General features: G+C 42.8%; 4 protein-coding genes across 4 annotated transcripts; all 4 read right to left on the bottom strand.

Annotated features, from left to right (window-relative positions):
• Positions 1-54: 54 nt before the first annotated feature.
• On the bottom strand, positions 55-1,774 carry EAF02_007184 (uncharacterized protein; the record flags this gene model as incomplete). The annotated part of the gene is made up of 4 exons (XM_038903232.1): positions 55-476; positions 564-980; positions 1,029-1,146; positions 1,214-1,774. The coding sequence occupies 4 exons, from the start codon at positions 1,772-1,774 to the stop codon at positions 55-57; spliced, it is 1,518 nt and encodes a 505-aa protein (XP_038756711.1).
• A 7,384-nt stretch (positions 1,775-9,158) lies between these two features.
• EAF02_007185 (uncharacterized protein) lies at positions 9,159-10,187 on the bottom strand (the record flags this gene model as incomplete). The annotated part of the gene is made up of 1 exon (XM_038903233.1): positions 9,159-10,187. One exon carries the CDS (start codon positions 10,185-10,187, stop codon positions 9,159-9,161), a length of 1,029 nt encoding a protein of 342 aa, XP_038756712.1.
• Positions 10,188-10,747: 560 nt separating this feature from the next.
• On the bottom strand, positions 10,748-12,400 carry EAF02_007186 (uncharacterized protein; the record flags this gene model as incomplete). The annotated part of the gene is made up of 6 exons (XM_038903234.1): positions 10,748-11,520; positions 11,574-11,732; positions 11,785-11,889; positions 11,947-12,048; positions 12,103-12,269; positions 12,321-12,400. 6 exons carry the CDS (start codon positions 12,398-12,400, stop codon positions 10,748-10,750), a joined length of 1,386 nt encoding a protein of 461 aa, XP_038756713.1.
• A 2,826-nt stretch (positions 12,401-15,226) lies between these two features.
• EAF02_007187 (uncharacterized protein) lies at positions 15,227-16,012 on the bottom strand (the record flags this gene model as incomplete). The annotated part of the gene is made up of 3 exons (XM_038903235.1): positions 15,227-15,448; positions 15,557-15,795; positions 15,868-16,012. 3 exons carry the CDS (start codon positions 16,010-16,012, stop codon positions 15,227-15,229), a joined length of 606 nt encoding a protein of 201 aa, XP_038756714.1.
• Positions 16,013-16,212: the final 200 nt, after the last annotated feature.

The following is a 16,212-nucleotide window of genomic DNA, read 5'->3' on the forward strand; positions in this document are numbered from 1 at the left end:
AGCCTAAGAACCTCGAAGAGATCACACACCTCTCACAATACGCCAATGCCCCCATCAAGCCCACTCCACTCCAACCTTGACACCATTCCCACTCTCCACGCTCAATTTGATCTCCTCCACCCACTCCGCAACTTCATCCCTGCACTCCACCACTTTCCACTCCTGTACCAATCTCGCAAGCACATATGCCATCTCCGTTAATCCCAGATTTCTTCCCGCACACATTCTAGTTCCACCTCCAAATGGTAAGTAATTCCATCCTGGCCTCAAATGTTCCCAGCGTTCTGGTCTGAACGCTTCGGGGTCGGGTTGATAACAAGGTGCTAGACGATGAAATACCCAACTGTTTGGAGTAATGAGAGTACCGGCTTTGACTAGAACTGGGGAAGTTCCTGAAGGGCCGCCACCGCGAGGGAGGATGGTATCGCAAACAGCTCCACGGGTTATGGTTGGGGCTATGGGGGTGAGACGGAGAGCTGGTCATTAATGTCAGCATTATGGTCACCTTTGTTCTCTTGATTGAACAAGGTAAAAGAGGAATAAAGTATGAAGAGAAAACCTACTCTCGTTAACAACCCATTGTAAATATCTCATCCCTTTCAAACTCTTAAATGTTAATTCTTCATCCTTCTCCCTATGTTCCGATACCTCTCTCCTCAGTTTCTCCCAAACCTTCTGATTTCTACATAACCAAAAAATCGCATTCCCAACCCCAATAGCCGTAGCTTCATGACCTGCCAAGAATACCTGCAAAGTTTGATTTCGGAGCTCTCGACGATCATCTGTTTCCTTGGCCATTTCGTGAAGGAGAATATAGCGATGATTTTCTTCTTCATCTTCTCCGTCGCTTGAACTTGACGGATCTGGATTCGTGCGTGATTTCCTGGAGGCAAGATATTCTCGGCGAAGCTCAAGTGCCTTATCAATATGTGCATCGACCAACTTATGAACTGCGCGTCTTTCTTTCTTATCCCAACGGTCTTGGTATAAGAATGATAAGGTACGGAGCTGAGATCAAATACTGATACCTCGTTGAGCATGATGGAAGGAGTTGAGAAATCTATGGGAATCAGAAGCTTCATCAGAAGATTCATCTAAAGCGTCGACAGATTGGCCAAAAATAAACTCGGTGGATGTGTCTAGAAACTGTTTTTGCCGGGTTAAAAGATTAATCACTAATGAGGGGTACGATATAGGCGGGAGTTCGGCTTACCAAATCATCGAGCAACGAACTTAAGTTCACCGTTCTTCCATCTCTTGGAATAAGCTTTAGGAACCTTTGAAGATGTATCTCAAATGCCGGAAAATTGGCCACGTTGTACCTTGTAAAGGTAGGCCGAATCAAAGCCCGGGAGTGTTCCCAAAATGGTCCGTCAGTACTGAATACGCCATCTCCTAGAAGTGGAGAGAAAGCCTTTTTTCTTAGATGATAAACCCCATAGTCCTTGAAGTTTGTACTATAATATGTTTGAAGATTTTGAGGATCGATGGTAAAGATGGTTGTTGTGCCGATAGACTCCTCAGTGTACGTGCTTCCGAGTTCATTGTGATGATTCATGATAGATTCGAGATGTTTATGATTTTTTATATTCTTCATTTTGTCAAGGAAAAGGTCGATACCGAATGGATATTTAGATGATCGCTTGGGGGGTTCTTCGCAACCATGTTCCTTCATCAATTGCTTGCGTCTTGCTCTAAGTCTTGCGGCATCAACCAGATAGCAGACGAGAAGTATAACCAAGAAGGCTCCGCCAAAATCTGAGAGGTAACCCATTACCAAAGCAATACGCTTCTATGCAGTCCTGACTGAATCGCCAGTTCAAGTTATGGATAGAAAATCAACACGGAAGTATCATTATGTGCGAGGTACCTACTACAAGTGAAGCAAAAGGTAGTAAAATTTGAGGCCAGCTTCTTATCGGCATAAAGTCACCTCTTCTTAGATTATGATTCTGCACGTTGGTGGCATATTCTTATCGCTGGAGCGATTCCAAATGATGTTGGTGAAATACTGGACACCTAACACAGCCAGCAACAATCTTACCCTATCCAACCCAACTGTTAGATCGATGTACCCACTGATGTTGGTTCGAATACTAACGGCAGCTTACATCCCGACAATCCCGGTCAATCTCATCTGCCGTCACTCGCTTTCATTAAAAGAAATGTCCCTCGAATCTATATCAGGACCATGTGTCTTTCTTTTTTGTCCGTCCATTGATGATCTGCGAAGGATGCTCCTGAAGTATAAATCACTTGCAGCACTGATAGACCTTCACCTTATCTGCTTGATGTTATACCTGTTAGATTGAAATATTTTTGAATGACACCAAGAGACTATCGTTGTTTTACCAACGTAGTCGAAATTCTCGCAAAACTGCCATGGCGAAGATTTCCCACCCTAGTACTCTGGATGATGTTCGGTTCAGATCAACACTAATCGCTCCCAGGCCGCCCCAGTTCAGTCTGAGTACGACCGCGATCTATCGCAACAATCAGACAATGCAATTGATAAGAATCTCAATTGATATCGCACAGGAAGAACGAAGGCTTCAATCGCTCAGGACTTCCTCGCAAGTGCCATTAGAATGATATATCCTGTTCTCAGGAACCTAGTCTTGTTGTGCATCGTAGAGAAATGCAGAGACCATTGCCACAAGCAGAAAGCGCAAAAAAGATCTGCTTGCTGGCGTTCTGAATGCTGAATAGATTATGAGGAACGATATGTAACAAAAGCTCCGGAACCACTGGATCGCAGCAGATTAATATACTGCAATTTCTATATCATGCTAAATCCATGACCAACCATTAGGTTCCCAAACCGGATGCCAAAAAAGACATGTTGCATATCTGATAATCCCGATTTCCGACAAAGTATTATAAAATTCCATCAATGGTCATTGTGCGGGACCGACAGAACATAAGGTTCACCATCATAATTCGAAACTCCGTCCACAACCGTCATGAAACCGACCTAGCGGCTATCCGAAAAGTATAAAGAAAAGACTTTTTGTTGCATATCTTAAATCGGTATCGGTATTTCCGCCAATATCCATTTCCGCCCGTGAGATACAATTGTTTGCTATTATGCGGATATAGCCTGGACTTTTAGATACCGCCACGAGCTAAGAAGTGGACGGAACGGATACGATGATGTTGTCGCCTCGACGAGAGTCGGTTTTGGAAAACTATTAGATATACTTGCGGGAATTAAAGATCTACTCTGTTCCGCAAGGTAGCTTCTGTATTCCAGTGAGCTTTTCCGGAAAATTGTTGTGTAAAAATCCGACGTCAAGTCAAAAATAGCATCATCGTGTCTAAAATTCCGTATCAACGGAATTCAACAGACAAAGTTGTTTCATCCTTCAACCCGGGAATCTCGCAATTTTGACTATACCCACCAGCCAAGAAACAAATCCCACCTATAGACAGCACTTAAAATCTTTTGTTGCAAATCTAGGAAATTTCAAATTCCGTGAATATCTGCCGAGACTCCTTCATGCGATGAATTCGGATCTTTGTTGTCAAGAATCAGGCGAGATATCGCCAGATATTGTTTAGTTGGCTGATAGCGGAAACCCCGTAGATAACACTTGGATGAACATTGTGGCGGTTCTAGCTATTCGTACCCACATGCTGCACTTATGAAACTCCTTCCGCTCAGAAATCTTTTTGTTGCACGTCGTAAAACCGCCACATTCCGCAGCCTCTGTGTTAGATTCTGGAATAAATGGTTAGGAAGATGCTAATGTATGAATAGTCCGTATGTGTTGGTGGAATTGTAGGATGGACGGAATCTCGGGGAATTAAGAGGAGGAAATCTAGACCTAAAAGACGGAAAGTGGCCCTATGAGATCCGCCATCAGACAATTTTGTTGCACATCGTAAAATACGATATTCCGAAACCGATAGCGATAGCGATATTTCCGCAGATTGAATCAGTGAGTAGGAGGAACGATACAGACGAAGGTGGTTAGAGTCTGGGAAAAGTGTGTAGAAAGATACTGTCTAGCAGTCTTTTCGGGGCTTGCTTATTAGCTTTCTACTATTGTGATATGATCTACCAATAAATCCTCGAGGTTTCATTCCACTAAACTCGCACCTCTGCAAGAAGATTACCGTATCTACTCGTACTTCGTACAACTAATCGGAAAATCTAACAGCACTGAGATTCTACCGAATATAGCCCGTAGGAAGAACGAACCTAAGCCCGCTCGGCCCGCCACCATCTTGAAGGAAATGGATCTTTTCTTTTTCACCATTCGGGAATATTTTTCACAGTTACGTTTATCACGCCCCCTCGGCCCCGTTCAGAGGATAGTGGCACGTATATCAGATGTTTTTGATGGAACCGGCGTTTCCGGAATTTAACAAACATCAAAATCACCGGGCAATTATAGCGTCGGAGACAAGCTAATTGCTTGAGCGGAGCGGTAGCTAACACATTCATCATATCTCGTATCTTCAATATTCCGCACTCCGTCGGGAATCGAGGGTGAAAGCCATGCCTGTGAAGTTGTATCATTAATGGTATGTCACTGCTTCATGCGAATCTACTAGGTAGCATCTAGCACAAACTGTTGTCACTTTCCGAAATCCAACCCATTCGGCTCGCAGAACTTGCAAACGGAAGATCCATTCCGTTGGTGGATACAGCTCATGATTCCAATTGAGATCATTACGATTCAAAAGTGCTTTTCATTCTTTTGTTGCATATCTTTAAAGATCCGAAAATCCGAATATTGGGTGGTTGAGACATCAGAATTTCCCACGATACTAGTTGAGGTTGTTGTTGTTGAGCCAAGTAGCAATACAGCACTACACTAACTACCTAGCTAACTCTGAAGCTCCGAAACCCCTTCATTTGATCTCGCCAATCCCGTCACCAGATTTATCACCAACACAACAAATCAACTCATCCACAATGTAAACACCGAAAACAATCTCTAATGTTGCACATCTGAATATCGCCGAATTTCAAATCTTCGGCGAAGACTTCAGTCTCCAATTCTTTACCTCCGAACAAAACAAAATAAAATCGCTACATCCGAAAATTCGGCGCTCTAATCACTCCATTTACGCTTAAAACATCGTGATATTACCCCGAATTACATATTCGATCATTATGATTGGAGGCCATAGATTCATGATTCTTTTGTTGCATATCTACTATATCCGAATTAGACCGGTCGCCGACTTCTGATTATTCCAGATAGTTTCTCACAATTTGTAATTGTTGGGTTGAGTTGAGTTGTTGTGGTGTAGTGCCAGCAGCTCGCCTCATCCGCACGGTGCTGATTTACTAGCCTAATTTGTTGGTACGCACTTACATTGTTAGAAACCCGCAGCGACCGAACTTCCGTCCATCTTTACTTAGGTACTGAGCAATGTCCGCAAACACTTCCTCGCATGCCATGCCATCGAATTAACAATCATCACCCAACTCCAACACAACTGATGCCAAAGCCAAGTTCAGCATGTTAAACCAATCATCTAATTCTCCAGAACATTTGTTGCATGTCTGTCTAAACTCCGAGATCCGTTCTTTCCATATTTTCGGACTTCAATTTTGTTGTTTTACTACAATGGTTATTGCCTTTGGTGTTTCTAAAGCTAACCCAATCTAACCCCTCCTTTGTTAAACATGGTGACATTCAAATCTCTCTAACCATAAGACCGACTCGGAGCTCGCTTGATTGATCTTCCGCCGCTCTTCGATTAACGTCCGAATATCCTATTTACGAAACAACCTTATTACCTTCTCATTTCTTTGAATCATTGGACGACATGCCTTTCCAAAATCTTCAAACCCATCTGTTGCATATCTATACAAACTCCGAGCCGGCGGATATTACCTTTCTTGCTCTTTGCATAATGTTTTCGCTCAAAATTTTACGTGATTCGGAGACAAGTCTCAAGAATTCGGCGATACAACGTGAGTTCGGAGACCGAACATTGGCGTTCCTTCCCCTCTTTGGATATCCAACAAATCAACTATTGGTATTTCCGAATTATATCATGAGACATCGGGCATTGTGTGGGAGACCTACTAATTTGGTAAGGTGAGGAGAGATGGAAAGGGTTTTGTTGCATGTCTATGTAAATCCGAAGCAATAAGATTCGGAGTTGATGTTGCCCCGACTACATGAGACTGACTAGAACAATTTTGATGTTGGGTTTGAAGGGGTGTTGAACGACTACGGAGTAAAGTCCGATATCCATAATATGCATAGTTGACGAGCTGAGATAGAAGAGCTGAGCTTGAAGATCTGTGGTCGATCAAAGAGAACATGGCCAATCGCAAAGCGGACATTGCGTTTCATCCGCAGAGCCGCATTAGTTTATCTCACTGACCCCACAACGCGTTCATTTCGTACTTCCAATAGACACATTACAACACTGCATCTATGTGTATCAAATGTTGCACATCTGAGAAATCCCGCAGCTTCGCTGTCAGATCCGCCATACCCGCAGGGTTCCATTGGTCACCTCATGCGGATCTAGATCTCATCTGATCTTCAGTTATAAGACTCAGGTAGATCTTGGGCTTGAATAAAGTACCAAATGCGGGGCAACAGGGATTGATGATTTCCCAGCTTCCTACCATTCCGGAAGTAGCGCGATGCACCTCGACGTATACACAAAGAAAGCAAAACATCAATCATGTATACGAGAGGTTTTGGAGACAGGAACATTTGTTGCATGTCTATAAAATACCGAGATCCCGGATGTAGTCAACAGAGTCAGTGACTACGTCCATTAGCAGAAATGTGGAGTTTCAGCTCAGTATTGTCCATTCTCCCGGATAATGGGCAGAGGTACGGATAAATCGACAACGGATCAAGTAAAAGAAGCAAAACGTTATTCCCATAGCATGACATTCTAGGCTTCTTGGTATACCTACTTGGTGTACCTAACCTTATTGCTAACCCAAAGTTAGCCACACCCTGGGACCGCCAAGTTCCAACACGTATATTTGGACGATTTGTTGCACATCTGACAAACTCCGAGATCTCGGATATAGGATTTTGGCAATGTTTGGCTTTATCTACGGAGTTGAAGCAGAGCTCCTTTGCTTGCGAGACCACTCTTCTCCGTTCGAGCGGAGATTCGCGGACATATCCTCGGCGGTGGAAAAAGGTGGTAAAGTCCCCCTGTCCTGGTTACATGGAAACTCAATTTACAAATTGAGGATCCTCGATATAGAATTCTGCAGTACCCTTTATTTGCTTTTAACTATCAGTCAAGCATTATATTAGTCGTTGGAGACATCTTGGAATAGATAGACAACCCGTGTGTTCTCGGCGGAGATAAATACAAATTCCGAATTTGTCTAGACACATGAAGCATATGCGTCTATGACAACGAAACATGTATACTTGATAGATAATTTACTGAATAGCCAGCAAAATCCGAGATCCTCGAAGTATAAACACGCTGTAATGAGTATTCGGAATTTTCACCACTACCTGGCCGAAGTGACCAAGACAAAGAAAATTCATCAACGACAAGTATTCTCCCCGAGCCTATCAAGTAAGCAAACCACGACTCGAGAGATATTGTTGCACATGTTACCATTCTCGCATCTTCAAGTTCCTGGTACTCTCATCGTTTCCACGAGTTGACGGAGTACATCGCTGAGTCTGCTGGAGTGTCATGAAATATTTATGGAGATTCTATGCACCCCGACCAAAAAATGGGGAATGATCCCCGGGCCTGCCAATTGCAAAGATAGATAGATCAAAAAAGATAATTTGTTGCACATCTGCTTGTCCCCGAAATCCTAGGCCTCCAATACATTTCCATGAACGAACGGGGTTTCTTCACCGAGTCCGCTGGAGTTGCACGCATATTCCCCGACGGAGGAACTCTCCAAGTCTACCAATCGTAAAGACAAATGCATGGGAAAAGTAGGTATTTTGTTGCACGTCTGAAATCATTCCCGAAATGCTAAAACTCTGATCATTTTCCACAAGTGAACGAGGCCCAATCGCCGAGTCCGCTTGCATAGCATCGAGTATCCACGAGTATCACTAATCTCCCGACGGAGGAATTTCCGTGCCTGCCAATCATGAAAACTAATAAAGGAGAAAGACTTTTCGTTGCATGTCTGTATGTCACTGAACTCCTGAAGCTTTGATATTTTCCTTGGATCAACGGAGGATATCGCCGACTCCGCTGGTGTTACATGGGAAATCCACGACCATGCCAAGTCTCCCGGAGGGAAAAATAAGTCCGGGCCTACCAATGATAAAACCGAATGAAGGAAAAAAGTTGTATTGTTGCATATCTACTGACCCCCGAGATCTGACAATCTCCATCGCCTGCGTAACTGAGTTATGCGGAGTTTTTAGCCGATGTCAAGTGCATTCGGTACTTCAGATGGGTTATTCATGCGTAAATGATGGAACTCGGCGGATAAAGTCTCCGGATGTGCTGATTGGAAAGACAAATAGATGAAATGACATTTTGTTGCACGTCTAACGGTGACCGAGATTTCGGAGATGTAAATCTCTATGAACTGTAAAAGTCCGGAGCTTGTGCTCGTAGTTCAGGTGGTAATGATGAGAATGCATTGAAACGTAGCATCTCGGCGGAGAAAGAGGGATACTTCAGAATCACGAGAAAATCGCATTATGGCTCACCAATCAAGTGAGTGGATGAAAGGGAATGGGGAGAATGAAGAGTTTGTTGCATATCTTTAGCCTCCGTTGTTTCGGCCGTAGAAGAAGGGTGTGAGACGGTGCCATAAACAGAAAGTAGGTATGAAAGTTTAATTTGATGTTGAACATGTGATGCCGAACATCCGTTGCCTATTGGTCGTGGAAAGAGTCGGTGGTAACGTGTTGTAACTTGATAGTAATGCTTCCTAGCACGAATAGACAAGTACTGCATCTTATTGTCCATTGTTCATCCTGAACCTGATGTAGTATCTTTCAAGTATATGTAGAAAAATATCGAGATTTGGTTTGCATCGGTGGTTTGTGGCATATTGCAGATATGGTAATGGACTGATTAGGCCAGTGGAAGAGGCTAATGAACGCAGAGATTATATGAATTTTCTTATTTCTATATCTATATAACTCCTTCTATTCAATCTCTAGTCTATATTTCAATACCTTCTATTCGCTCTCATCGTTAACTCTATCTCATCTTTTCTAGTTCCCCAACCATTCCCTCTTAACCACTTCCAATTCCTCTTTTAACCACTTTCCCTCTTCCTCCTCCTCATCGATAGACCCATCGAACCCATGTTCCATCCCCTCCCTCCAAACACCTTTCACTCTATCCTCCCCAAACTTCTTCCCATAAATCTCCACCAACTCCTTCGTATCCTCCCACGGAACAGCAGAATCCTTCGTCCCATGAAACGTCAATAAGTAAGGTCTCTTCACCCCCTCCTCCTTAACATCCGCATTCTCAATAACATCCTCCAACCACAGTCCCTCCTCTCCATCTCTTTTAAAAATCTCCGTCCACCTTCCTCTCTGCACCATCGTAACTGCTACTTCCAATCTCGCAGGCGGGTACGCACTAATCACTATTTTCTCACCCCCTTTGCCTATATCAGCAATATGATTATCCAAAAACCCCTCATCCATCTGCGGAACCCCAAAAGGACTTTTCGTTTCGCTAGCCTCGGAGTACCACTCCTTCCTCAAAAGCGTCATGGGGTACGCTGCCATCACTGCTTTTGGGCCATTGAATCCCTCCGTCTGTCCCCAGAAACCTTCAGGGAGAAGAGAGCTGCGGATAGCCAGATACCCTCCCGCACTTTCACCAAAAACCGCGACTTTTCCAAAATCCACAGAAAGATTGCTATTCAGCCCTGAAAGATACGACGAGAGTCCATTAACGCCAGACGCAAGCCACGTCCAAAAATCCTTCACATCCTCCAAAATCTCCTGTCCACTGGCTTCAGGCAATAACCGATAATCAGGCATAACAAAGATCGCCTCACTTTTCACCACGAGATCAACAATCCATTTAGGAAGCCATTCTGTGAAGAGTGCTGAGCCTGTGACTAAAAATCCTCCATGAAATCTCACAAGGACCGGATATTTTCCCGGGGTTGTTGAGCCAGCGATGGATTTTGGAATGAGAATGTGGGTTGGAAATTCAACGCCTTGCACGGTTTTATATGTAGTAGTGTGCAAGCTGAAGGGAGCAAGCTTGGGGTCTGACATTTTTGGAGTTGGAGGTATTGAATTCTGCTTTTTGGGATTTTGTGGAGTAAGGTAATCCCTGATGGATGATGATGAGATTGATAAGATATTTTTTGTCAGGAATACTTCGGTAAATAACTTGTGGGTTAAGACGTTGATTTTAAGTCAATGTAATGAATGGTACTACTTTCGATGATATGATTGATAAAAAAGAAGATTTCGAGAGTTGATGGTGATGCGATAGATACTTATATTCTTGCGGTCCAAAATCAATTTGTTTACTTCCCGTGGATTTTTCGGATTTTGTTGTTAATTCATTCGTACACTATGGTATTGTAAGCCGTGGTGCTATCACCGCGGGATTAATATGGGATGGGTGGGATGCCGAGAGGGAGACGAACGTCATAAATCCATGGGATTATGTAAATCTGACAAATCGAATTATTATGCTACAGTGCCATTCTTTCAAATCTCCTCATTCATATAGCAATCTTCTAGCCACAAGTGGACATATTGTCGTTACCAATCCCACATACATATCCATCCCCAGTTCATTTATAATATAGAAAACCCTAAGGCAATTAACGGCAAGGCCAATAAATACTCTCCGTTCGGTCAACCACTTCTGTCTGATTGACATCCATTAAAGTCATTCTTTGGACTGTCGTGATGGTTTCAAGTGCATCACACTCCGGATCGGTGTTCTGTAAGGTTTCAAGACAAGTTGCAAGCAAATCATCTCCTTCCCATTCAAACTTTTCATTGACTGCTATGGACTCGGAAGGTGAAACCACCGTGCGTCGAACAGCGCTTCGACCACGAATAAGCATGATACTTTCGACGGCAGGATAACACAATGTAAGCTTATAAAAAGGATTGATGGAAAGAGGACCTTCGTATGCCAACCGCTTAACTCTGAGCCAATCGAAAGAGAGAGGAGCGTGTCTACAGCTCATTCTATGACCATTACAACGAGCACATTGAGAATATATGCCATCACGTTGCCAGTCAAAGTAGATACATGGCTGGGCGCGTTGTCCTTCAGTAAGTGCACTGTCCATAAGCTCGTTCAAAGTCTTCTGGTCCCAAAACCCCATCTCAGGATCCCTTGCAAATGACAAGTCGTACCATTTCAGAGCTACTTTTCTTGACTCTTGACAAGTGTGAAGCAAAGCTGGAATTGGCGCATCCGAATAAAGTGCTGCACTCCATTTGGACTCTCGAATCTTTGTATAACGTGCTTCAGGACGGGCGAAGTGCCAAATTTGCCGTCGCACTTTTCCGGGAAGTTTTGAGAAGTACGGTAGCTTTTGAGGAGGCGCAAAATCTTCTTTTAGATCGGAAAGTCCCCACCCTACTGAAATTAGTATTTATCGAAGAAATTTCCAGCTGAGAGGAAAAGCTTACACTCGTCATCATCTTCAGGATCTGCCTCGGATTCTTCAGTCCCTTCAGTATCTTGATTGTACTCTGCTTCCTGAATTCCATCGGTCTCTTGAGCTTTTTGGGGCGATGACAGGCCTGTGGTATCAGATACTACTTCTTCCAAATCGAATAGGACCGAGCCTGCTTGAAATATCAGAGTATGTCTCTGTAGGTGGTAATAAGAGATGCTTACTGGTTTCTTCATGATCTGCTTGGCTTTCTTCGGGTTCCCCGAGTCTTTGATGTGATGATAAATCTATTAAGCCAGACTCCTCTTGAAGATCTAATAGACTTGACGCTAAATTGGAGGTTAAACGTTATTTATCGTGCAAATGGTTGATGAATTTGAACTCACAAGGCTGATGGAAACTTGCTTGAAACTTTTCACTTTCATGATTTCTTTTGACAAAGAGTGTAGTTGTTCCCTCCTCTTCTGCCAAATCCAAAAGATTCCAGTCTGGCAAAGGTCAATGATTACCTTGAAAGTTGAATGGTAGTCTGGAATTATTACAATTTTCTTGAGATTCAGTTGTCGTTGCTTTCCACTTTTCATGTTCTCCACTGTTCTTGGAAACTTTTTGAGTTGCTCGAGAGATCCTCTCAACATCCTCAATCTCTTGCGTGTCTTTGGGTGTGATTTGAGGTGCGGTCGATACTATTGCCTCTTGCCTCTGCCTCCTATGATGACCTTGTCAAAAATGATGCGATCGAGAAAGAAGAAATACTAACTGTTCTGCCATGAGATTCAAATAACGTTCCAACATTTGATCCATCCCCGAGTCCCTTGAAGGGATCGATAAACCCGCCATCTTGATTGGAATTTTTCAAGGAAACCAAGATTGTATTTGGATAGGTTGTTGTGCTGGATACTAAAGTTGGAGATATTCCTTACAAGAGATTCAAAGATGAGGGTGTGGTTGTAAACTAACCTGATTAGGCAAAACTCCATTCAGCAAGGACGACCTCTTTGGGAAGGACCACTTGAGTCTATGCCGGATATGGCCGTGTGAAGCTCAAATCGATGTGTCTCTACTCCATGTTCTCTTACCCATCATAAGCTTTTCTCATGGAAGTCACATGACAATCATTCTCTTCATGTCGAAATCCAATCTTAGGAACTCTGTCTTCTCTGCCATTCATGTTCACATCAAACTGTCATTTCCTCAACGTGAGCCAATTAATCGAAAATTTGTTTTTTAATTATGGTTTATGCGATAATCACAAGATTTTGACATTGGAACAAGCACCGACGGGATACCTTTTCCTATCGCAACGATACACGATCGAATAAAGGGAGAGCAACGTGGGAGGAACGTTGAAAAAGATCAACGCAGATAGCAGTACGAAAGGTCGCAATTTCCAGGTTATCCCTCCACCTGTGGCAATGCATCCCATATCTTCTCCCACCAATCCTTATTTCTAACAAAGCATCATCTGCCTCGTTGAAGACAAATTGATTGAATCTTGTTTACCGAATCACAATTTTTCTTATAATTCAGATGGTGTGTGTCTTATGACATATTCAGTTCTTCAACATACGCTAATACCGCAAAACTGTTGCAATTTGATCCCGTATGGACTACTTACTCAGAACGTAAGAACATTGTTCCAGTGTTGCAGCTAAAATTTATACGTTCGGTCTCTGAGATTCCTTTCTACGCTTTTTGATCTTTTTCGATATTGAACAACTTTAGCTTGAAATTTGTAAAAACGTGAAAATCTGGAGCAGGTATTGACTGTAAGATGTTCTTGGGCAAATCTCGTTGGATAGCATTTCCGCATGGTCTTGGTGGAACATCGAGGCTACTGCTAAAACTTGCCCACACACATTAGTCTGTCACTGTCCGAGGTGGAGAATTCTACTGCTTTGAGTAATATGGCTTGAGATAGTGCTTTTTCCGAACTGGAAATCGCGTTTGAAAAGCACTAGAAGTTGAGCCACTGGCAGTTCCAGAAACATGTCTTGTCGGGATGAAATTAGCGCCTGGTATATTCCCGGCGATCCTACCGTCTTTGACCACTAAATGTTTTGAAATCAGTATTTCTACTATCCTCGATATCTGATCCTGCAATTGGAGTCGACAACATCCAATACTGCTCCCAAGTGGCATGGTTGATCTGCCGCTGATTGGTAGAATCAGTAGGTATCTGATCCTTCACCTTGCGCGTTTTGAACCGCCTCTGAGACTCTACTATCTGTTCAGATTTACGATCGCTGCATTCGCTTTCATACGAAGCTCCAATATTGTCAGCATATTGTCGGAGAACCTCCAAGACGGAAAGTTCTTCTTCCATACTTACAGTCTGATGTTTAATGTGTATTTCACCGATTGCAAGGAGGTCCAATGTATATTCGTGAATATGTAAAGAGATCTTAAAAAGGTTATATCTGCTTATTTGAAGGAGAGGCTGTCAAAGCAAAGTTGTCCAGCTGTATATAGCATGCAAATGACTCGCTGTATATGACTCCAATCCACTCGCATTTCCCAGATATCGCTGAACAAATTCGGCTGCTTTACCTCGTTGTTAATTTGAAATTAAGAGAGTTAATAAATCAAAGAAATAGCCCAGGTCAATTGAAATCAAATCAGCCATCGCAAATACCGTGCAAACGCCATTCCATGAGATTGATTTCAAACGTTTTCCGCTCTCTTTATTAATATCATTGATTCAATGGTCCACTGATCTCATGCCTATTGGGTTCTATAGTGACTAGCCTCTGCAATATTCAGGGGATAGAATCTATGATTAGATGCTAGCATGAGCTTATGAAAGATGAAGTCATGGATTTGAGATAGATTCTATTTACGGTTTCTGGCCAAATTAGGCTAGAATCTGATTAGCACAAGAGTAAACCAATAATGACTTTGAAAGCATGAGAGTACTTTTCCGTCCATTAAATCGCTTTTCCAACCCTTCCGTCTTCTTTTCCAGTCCAGCAGTATCATTATTGATAATATCGTCTTTATTGTTACGCTCGTTATCCACCTTCCCCTTTTCGCTCTTGGAGGTTTTTGTTTTACTATCCATTTTTACAAGGTAACAAAATTCAAAATAATCCATAGTCCATCTATGTGTGCAAAATATCAGAGAAGTATTGCGGGGTGACTACCTTGATTTTTTTATGGTTGTTTGATGGCATTTTCCACTTTTCAAATCCAATTTTTGAGATTCGCCTATTATCTCTTCATGTCCTGGATCCGAGAAGCTAGTTGTTATTATCTTGTCTGATATCATGTTCTGTATGATTCTATTTGAGTGGCTAGTTCTGGTAGTTACATAGAGCTTGTCGTCTGTTACAGCTGGCTTGAATGTAGCTATTGAAGCAGATCAAATTTATGCCAACTGGTATATTTAAGCCTAGCTCAATATTCCTATAGGGCCGTTTTTGCTAGACTAGCAGTTGATCCCGTGATGGAGTCCGTTGCGGATACTAAACACTATTTCACGTGATTAGCTGACTACGCTTAAAGACCTCCATCAACGATGACTCTGAGCAATACATGTCACTTTATCACCTTCATCGGCTAGTAGTCTATAGAAGTCTTGATATTCTGAAATTTTATCATTGAACTGTTCTCGAATTACAATACCAATCTTCCCATTCAATACCCAACCCCCAATATTCCTTTCGCTCAAGCTCCCCCCAAAATGTTTTCCGCGCTCTCAATCATAGCCTTCAATTGCTCTTGAATGGCGTCCAATCGCTGTTTAACATACCCCCTCATTCTTTCCAATTCAATCTCCAATTCATCAATCTCCTCTCTCACACCATCTGCCTTGACCCTGTAAAATTGATGAGTTTGGTCTGCAACCCCCTTTCGTTGCTTGTAGTCAAAATCCAGATAGCCACGCTTCTATCAAAGCAACAAATTAGCACACATTCAGCACATTTGCACTTTCGTTTCCACTACCGTCAACTTCAAAGTCTCACACCTCCTTGATATGGGGCACAGTGTGCTTACCTTCTTCTGATACGCCACAGTCATCAATCTCTCCAATTCAATCTTTCCATCGTCCCTCAGCTTCTTCTCCTGCATCTCCATCTTCTCTATCTTCGCCTTCCAGACATTTAGCACCTCAAAGTTATAAAGCATGATCCTCCTCTCAACCGTTTCGAATTTCCGCGCGCGTTGGCCATCGCCGGCGACTTGAGATCTACCAGGGAAATCAACAACAGCCTCAACATTGTTGTAATCGAGGACTAAAATTCATATTTCTTAGTACGAGCCAACACATGCGACATAACGTATCTGAAAGTTAAGAAGATACTTACAATAGTAAACCCAGACGTCCCACTCGATACACTGCTGCATATCCCGGGCCGGAGTCTTCCATTCTACCTGCTTGGCACGACAGCGCTCTACTGTTGCGTCAAATTCCTCCTCGGTGCAGACGCCGCGGTAGGAAAAGCTTGTCATTGAGGACAAATTGCTTAATGTCCTCGAGTACAGATATATACTCAAGATCTGCCATTGTATTGCTGTGTCGTTGTTGGACTTTTTGTGTGGAGATAGAAGCTGTGTTGATGGAGAGAGAAACAGGATTGTAATGAGAAGGAATTGAATTTAAAGAGAAAGAAAAGTCTGTGAGTTATCCGGATTTCTTCGGGTATGATTTT

This window comes from Botrytis sinoallii (assembly GCF_014898435.1).
Source record: "Botrytis sinoallii strain Bc 23 chromosome Unknown BSIN_012, whole genome shotgun sequence".
Classification (NCBI taxonomy): Eukaryota; Fungi; Ascomycota; class Leotiomycetes; order Helotiales; family Sclerotiniaceae; genus Botrytis; species Botrytis sinoallii.